Genomic DNA, 8,418 nt, shown 5'->3' on the forward strand with positions numbered 1-8,418 from the left:
GTATATTGTCAAATCAACAGTGCCTGTTTGTAAAACTTGTGCTACACTGTTCCTCTCTTTTGTTATTGCTCTGTATAGCCTAATAAAATGTATGCAATCAGTTATTATTCAGTTTGTTTGTTATTATTCTTATGTTATCCTGTTTTGAGTGTGTTTGTATTGGTTTATTATCTTAAACCAGCTTCTAAGTTGTATATTGACTCGTTCTCATTCTTGAAAAGCATTTTGTAAAATCCGGATAAACATAAACATTTTTTTTAGATTATATTCTACTACTATTTCGTTAAGATGAACTATTATTTGTTTTGCTATATCTTCCGTAAAATTTACCATTGGAGCGTAATTGTGTTGATATGAACTCCTTTTGTATTTTCCTATTGTCTGACTTACTCCCTGGAGTGAGGGTGACTATGTAACAAAAGTTACAAAGCCACACGGAAATGAACGTATAATAATGAATTCAATTTCAAAGATAAACTAGTTACACTTAGTTAATCGTCACATACTTACTGCTTACTACCATGTTGAACGCTAAAGAGTATCTAAGTCTGGCAATTCTGACATTTGGTGCGTCAATGACGTCTGCAGGTTAGTAACCATCTTTTTGCAAAACGTTATATATTTTTTTATTTTGAAAAATATTTGTGTCCTATTTAAATTGCATATCGTTTATTTTAGTTTGCCACAAATCAATAAGTTTTACTTAGTCTCAAGAGTAGTAGGTTACACTATTATTATAATTATTGTTGGAGAGACACACCTTACCGGTGACAGCGTTTGTTTAATGCTTTTGTCTTTCCTCGGCCTCGTGTCTTGTTTTTCATATATATATATATTTTTATGTTTTTTTTGTAATTATTATTTATGAATAAAATAAATAAATAATAAATAAATAAAATGGGCACTGTGATACATCTACATTGAAAATCAAATCATATTGGAAATTAATTAATTACCTTAAAGATGTATTGTGTCCCTGAAAAATAAACATTTTTTAATCCACTCTGACAAAAAAAAATGGATCGAAACAAATTGTATTTACATGAAAAAAATGTAATTGAATAATAATTTAAAGCAAAAAATGGTAAAATTGGCTGCCAGCCAATGGGGTTTTGGTTGAGTTTAACCATTTATTTTGTAATTTTATAAGTTTTATATCGTTTTTAATCCCCATAAGCAATTAACTTTATTAAAACTACAAAATAATGTATTCAAAGTCTGATTTAAATAATCTTCATCTTTCATGTTTTGGAGGACAATACATCTTTAATCAATTTAAACAGAAGCTAGTATCCTACTCCGCCTTCTCATTAGATGTACGTACTAATATTTCGTACACCAATAAATTTGCTGTAATGTTTTTAAACGTTAGTATTTTTTAACATTATTTGTATATTTCTTGCATAATTTTACCTGTAATTGTGTTCTTTAATTCCATGGAAGACTAAAATAATATACAATTGTATGTATTAACAATGCCATTTCACGGTTTATGTTTTTTTTATATTTGTATTGACTTGGTTTAATTTGATCCAATTGCTTTTAAAATAAAATTGTACACAGTAATAGAGATCTATTATTCCTGGAGTAAGGTATTATTGAGCACAATGTCAGTATACAAATAAAAAAAGTGTTTTTGAGGAGTTGACGTGATGTTATTGCTTTTTTTGTGATGGGAAGTTTTACTAAAATTTGTACCGTAATTTGTTTTTAGCCAATACCACAATGGTATCTATACGTAAATAAGATTCAATATTATTATTTTACAGATGTTTTGGATTTCACAATAGTGGTTAATAGTGCCGTGGTTGATGCAAACGATGAGGTTAATTTTGGTGGATACCTACATAAATCAGAAGAATCAACATCAATATTTCTAGGTCAAAATATCCTTACAGAAACTGATTCTAATGAAAATGAAGTGGAATGGACGGATGGTGATAACCCGCCGATAGTCTTAGATAATTCATTCTTTCCAACTGGAACAAGTTTAGGCACAGAAACGACTTCAGAATACCAGGCTTTGATAATGACAATGCCCAACAGTAGTGGTATTGCAAAAGTAGGATCGTTTTACGGAAAAGCAATGGCTCAAAACAAAGAAGAATTTATACCTTTTGTTATTCTAAATTCAAATGGTAGTTTTCTATTTTTGTTTTTGGTTTCATTTTCTATAGACTGATCGTCTGAAATGGTATGGGGAAAGGAAAAGTCATCGGCATCAATAACCATACAATTATAAACACGTCTATATGTCATAGGCCTTATAGTATAAGATCATTTTAAAGACCAAAATAATATTCAGTCTTGTGTAAAGTCTATACTTCCATGCTTAAACATTGACCCGACACGATTGACATGATCTTTTTTTTTTCTTTACGCCTTCCGTCGGACAATATTAACGATGGCGACAGGTACATGAACTCATTTAGACATAAACTGCATACATCGCACGTGTGTATTGTTTTTCGTTCTTAATCTCTATTTTCCATTTTTATTACTTGTAATGTCTTTCTTCTATTTATATTGTTGTTACATTATTGTTGTTATGGTATGCGTAATGTAACTGTAACAAAAATAAAACTAAAACATTAACAACTTAATATAATGAATATAATAATGAATTTAATTCAACACTGTTTTCCACATAGCAACTGTTGTTCCTAAGTATCGATCTTTAACTGCAAGCATCGGTGATGATTTGACAGGCTTAATAATGGTAACCAACTATGGGACAGGTAGTTACAGGTGGCGACGTAATGGCAGAAATGTTATAACCTCATACAATGGTAAAAGTAGCCTTGAATTGACCAATGTTCGTATGGCAGATGCGGGTGTATATGAGTGTTACTTACATGAAACAGGAAGAGACGGAAGGCATGCCATTATTCAAATAAATGTTAAAGGTATGCATGATCTGATTGTTTAGAGTGTAGCATTTTAGTGTTCAACTATTCTAACTTGTTGAAGGTTTGGTTTAATAAAAAGTTTAAATCTACAAATGTAATGCAACTTATGAATAAGCGACTAATAATTATGGTGTTAATATGTTATGTACGAAAATTACGCAATATCTGGAATATACAATATGAAAATAACTATAATTAAAACGGAATATGACAATTTTTAAAATAGCTGAAAACACATGAGGCCTGATACTGATTTTTGTAAAAATCAACAATTAAGTATTCTGCATGTCAAAAGCGATTTTAAAGAGAAGGGAATCAAAGGGTAACAAAGAAAATGATAAAATTGCATGTAGAAGAATATTTTGGCTGATTTAACCGTTTGGCCAATAGGAGAACTTTGAAGCCATGTGATAACTTGTGTAATCAATAAACGATAGACGTTTGATTATAATCTGATAAAGCCTGAATTGTGTAAAAGAAAGACAGAACCATAGTTATTATAAGGATTATCTTATATCAAATTTTTCGAATAGGATGTTCGAAAAGGAAGTGGGGAACAGATTGTGATTTAAATTGTCCTGTATGTTACAACGGTGGAATATGCGATCACATTACCGGCTTGTGTATCTGCGCGGCTGGGTTCGAAGGTGTTGATTGTTCAAAAGGTAATGTTTACATGCAATTTGTTTTACATTTTTATGTAAAATACATAAATCCTACAATTTAATTTTGTGCAAATAACGTCACTGATTGCTGTCTATCTATTGTACAGTTGACATGGTACCGTTTTGGACCCCATAAACAGTAACTACATGTGTTGTGTGGTATGTGTAGGCCTACTGTGTAGGCTTTATGCCTACTAGCAGTGGTACTTGTATGGAAGCTAAATATTATGGTTATCATTCCTTTGATATTTGCCATATGAGAACCATTATCATTTAAATATTGAATTATTTTGCCTTGTATTTATATACCATCTATTTACTTTCAGCAAATCGGCTTAGAACAGTTATCAAGGAATAAATGAACAGTGATAAAGACCGTTTTTAGAAGTTTGGATGTAATAATAATAATAATAATAATAATAATATTTTTATAGCGCACATACCACTCCAGAGTGCTCAAGGCGCGTGTATTTCTGTATAAATCGCATGTTTTATTACTCAACCGAGGCTTTGTATTTCAGGTTGTGAATCGTCGAACTGGGGAAGAGAGTGTTCTATAAATTCTGTAACAGGACACATTGGAAAGACGTTTTGCCCTCCACGTCCACTCAGTTGCTCTTGCTATGCTGGGTACACTGGACATGGATGTGATCAAGGTAGTGAAACGTATTAGATATCGTTATGTCGTGAGGTAATTTCCCGATTGATCGTAATCAAAACGGTACTGGGTTTGGTCTACTAGCGTTCCTGCTCCCAACCAGTACATTCATTCATAGAAGCCTTAATGAAGTGAGCCTACCTGGTGGTGGCCATAGAACGGTCCCGAGATAACGACTATACTTCGGCTTTATGTTATGTATTTAATAAATTTGTTATATCAATTAATTAAATTATCGTAGATTGCATATTATGCGATAAATATTATTTAATAAATTTTTGATATATTATTATTATTATAATATTAATAAAAAGATATTTGTTAGTATAAATTTTAAAATATAGATATAAGGAAGAAAAACAAAGAGATTATGGAGCGGCTGTACCAGAATATACAACACTAAGTATTGTAAAGTTAATATATTAACAATTTAGGCGATCTTGTCAAAGGTCAAGCGCCTTCAGCCTGCCGCGTTTCGATATTAAATATTGAACTTGAATAGGTTTGTATCTCAAAAATGTATAATTCAAACTACTGGAGTAAATAAACCAAAGCGTATAAACTGACACTCTTGTCTTAAGTTAAAATAAATAATAAATAAAAATAACTTTTGAATTATGCATAGAATGTATACTGGGAATGTATGGTCCGGACTGCGTATTTGTGTGTCATTGTCCGACGAATGTGTGCGATAGACACAAAGGTTGTGCCGAGGATTCTGTGTGTCATTTGGGTTATGCAGGAAAGACATGTCTAGGTGAGTGTAACATCAGTCAACGATCGTTACTTTTTTATCTATACAAATGCATTTATGATTGTTAATATCAAACAATTAAACTTGTTTAATATTTTACAAATCAGAACACCTCTCCTGTCCACCTGGTATGTTCGGTGAATTTTGTCAATATACTTGTCATTGTGAGAGAGAGAAAACAGACACAATAGGAGGCTGTGACAAACATATTGGAGAATGTTTAAATTACGCCAGCTGTGCTAGTGGATGGGGTGGGTCTGATTGTCAAATAGGTAAATTTTATATTCAAGAAATTGTAAACGCTTTTTTTTATCATCAACAAAAGGCAAATAAGTATTGCTCATAATAAATACATTGTTATATATTATTTACTCACTAACCTTTAACAACATTGGAGAGGGTTAAGATTTAAACCATTCAGACTTATCATTATCAGCTTTGCCAATTCTCAAACGTAACCCAACTACAAGTGTTACAGAAAACAGTATAACTATAAGCTGGGAACGATGGACGAGTAGTGTTGACTACGGAACCGGACCCGTCACAAAATACCAAGTAATTTATCGGACACCACCGAACTCTGGATTTCCTTTTATATTATTGAGCGAAGTAAATGTGGACGATTTAATGCGAGTGAACATTGATGATTTGGAAACAAGAACTAACTATGAAATAAGAATTATTTTATATAGGCAGAGTGAAGGAGAGAATTATACATCAGTTGGTTCAAGTCAAATAGTAATTACATCAGGAGAAGGTAAGAAAGCTATACGTAACGTTAAAGTTGAATTTGCAAGATAGATATATTTTATTACCATTTTTTTTTTAAGTCATATTACCACGGAGAGTAATATATTTTGGTTATTTTCAGACAAAATCATGGATTTTACATTTTTTTGTGGCACACCACGAGTTGACGTTGATGATACTACGATGTCTACGTTTATTGGCGGATATAGTGGCAGTGATCATAAAACAAGTGATATACAGATCGAAAAAATTGTCACTGAAAATGAAGAAGATTTCTTCGGTCGTGCAATAACATGGAATGATGGATCAAAAATAGAAGGAATCATATTGGGAAATGAAACCATGTTTCCAGCTGGAACTCGTGTCCAAATTTCAACTCAACTCACCTACTATGCATTACGTGTGTATATTGACTCTGCCAGTGGCGTTAATAAACTGGGAGCATTTTACGCAAAAGCTAATAAATATTTAGGAACGAGTAGGCATATATCTAGCGACATTGTATCAATCGTCTTTAGTAAACATGGTAAGTAATTGAACGATAACAGAATTGAATTATTATGACGTAGTATGTCTATTTGACCGATTTTATGTTCCTTATGTTGTTGTGAAATGATTCCTTGTGTTGCATTGCACAGCCACGAATAAAGTGGTTGTTGGGACACTTCACATTAGCGACCATACAACATTAACAATCTTCATGAAGAATAACAACATTCTCTGGATGTATACAAAGATAAGAATATATGAAGAATGCAAAAAGACCAAATGAGTTTTAATTTATATCTATATTTATTTATTATCATCATTATACCGCGTATTCGCCGGGGTTTTATAATTATTTTTATTAGGCCTAATATTTTCTTTTATTACGAAATATTCTTATAAAATATGGTTATTATTTAGATTTTACTTTGTGATACTGTTCAGTCATTACTTAATGTTAATTATAATCTTTTAGCATCAGTAACGTCTGTTAGAAGAACTTGGACAACCGGTACAGGAGAACGCGTAATGATGGACATGGTTGCTGACAACTCGACGGATAAATGGTGGCGCCACAACGGCATTACTCTTAACGAATGGAACAACAGTCTTTCTATCAAAATTGATGTAGTAAGAAAACAAGATGCTGGAATATACGAATGCTTACCTACAGAATATTGGGAGAATGGGAATAAAGGAATTACAAATTTAATTGTTAGAGGTAAAACGAATTCTTTACTTTAAACAATGTGATGCCTAACGACTTGTAATAATTGATTTTAAAGTCGTGATACTTTATTTTCACACCAGACTGTCCACTTCGTAAATGGGGACCACCTGATTGTTTACGGAACTGTCCAACTTGTTACAATGGCGGAGTTTGTGATGACGTAACAGGATCATGTGTCTGTACCGTCGGTTTTCGTGGTATCAACTGTGAAACAGGTCTGTGAAGTTTAAATATTAGTAATTTTCTGTATAAATCCATAAGAATAATTATCGTGAGGTAATTTCCCGATTGATCGTAATCAAAACGGTACTGGGTATGGTCTACTAGTTTTTCTGCTCCCAACCAGTACATCCATTCATAGAAGCTTTGATGAAGTAAGCCTACCTGGTGGTAACCATAGAACGGTTCCGAGATAACGACTATACTTCGGCTTTATTAATTAAATTCCGCCATCGCTGTTTGACCCGTAGTTCCCGACATCAATGAAAGAAAAGCAGTAGTCAGCATCGACCAGTGCTAGTAGCACAACTGAGTGTGTCGACTTATAGTTATAAAACAATGACCCCGATCTATCTGGAGCTACAATCTGTACATGTTTGCCGTCTATTGCTCCAATGCAATTTGGGAAATTCCATTTCGAATTAAACTCCTCCGCGATTTGCTTTCAATCGCTACGTGATGGAATAGCCATGTAAGTGTTTTTTAAATTATCCCAAATCGCCTGGCAGACTTCTGGAATAATTTTACATATAGTCGACTTCCCAACACGATATGCAAAATACATCGTCGGATATGAATCACCCGTAGCAAGATACCTAAAACAAGACATAAAAACAAGTTTCAAAATTACTCCAATGTAAACGGCAGTTAGGCTATTTAATATTACTAATTTGGCCTATAAAATATTATTTCAAAAAGCCTCATTTACGATGTAAAAATCTCTTCGTAAGACGTTCTACTAAGTTCATGCGTATTCATGAACTTTGGTAGAGTTAAATACTAAAACTGTATTATATTAAATTATTTAATAATTATTATGTTGGTGAAAATGATAGGCCCTAATGCCCGTAATTGCCTATAATCATATACAAGACCTACTACTAAACAATGGCCTATTGAAGTTTGGTGACAACTAAGTAGACGAATATAATTTAAATTAATAAACCTCGGAGCATTACCGTACCTTAAACAGATGGATAAACGTTCTTCTGCTGAGATACTCTCTCTGAATCTTGTGTCCCGTTTTGTAATATCTTTAATTAAACTGACAAGATGACCGTATTGGTGAGGCGTCATTCTAAAATAATTGAAGAATTCGTCTTCATTGGTCGCCAGATTACGTTTTACCAACGTTTCAAATTGACCAAATTTCTTTCTTTCTGAACAGACCTCGTTCACCCATTTTCTTTTCCTTCTTTTGGCTAAAATTATAGCGGAAAGAATAATTTCGTCCTCACTACCATCCG

At 32.7% G+C, this 8,418-nt stretch overlaps 1 protein-coding gene across 1 annotated transcript; it reads left to right on the top strand.

Annotated features, from left to right (window-relative positions):
* The first annotated feature begins 521 nt into the window (after positions 1-521).
* LOC140044055 (uncharacterized) lies at positions 522-4,247 on the top strand. Its single transcript, XM_072088535.1, has 5 exons — positions 522-588; positions 1,770-2,138; positions 2,652-2,906; positions 3,443-3,574; positions 4,096-4,247. The coding sequence occupies exons 1-5, from the start codon at positions 522-524 to the stop codon at positions 4,245-4,247; spliced, it is 975 nt and encodes a 324-aa protein (XP_071944636.1).
* The last annotated feature ends 4,171 nt before the right edge of the window (positions 4,248-8,418 follow it).

The sequence above is a fragment of the Antedon mediterranea genome, chromosome 3 (genome assembly GCF_964355755.1).
Source record: "Antedon mediterranea chromosome 3, ecAntMedi1.1, whole genome shotgun sequence".
NCBI lineage: Eukaryota > Metazoa > Echinodermata > Crinoidea > Comatulida > Antedonidae > Antedon > Antedon mediterranea.

What these genes read in the sequence shown, in the direction of transcription:
- LOC140044055 (XM_072088535.1), top strand. Translation starts at nt 522, where the DNA reads ATGTTGAACGCTAAAGAGTATCTAAGTCTGGCAATTCTGACATTTGGT. An exon ending in TGCGTCAATGACGTCTGCAG is followed by an intron (nt 589 to 1,769) that starts GTTAGTAACCAT and finishes ATTATTTTACAG; the next exon opens with ATGTTTTGGATTTCACAATA. An exon ending in AGGTGTTGATTGTTCAAAAG is followed by an intron (nt 3,575 to 4,095) that starts GTAATGTTTACA and finishes TTTGTATTTCAG; the next exon opens with GTTGTGAATCGTCGAACTGG.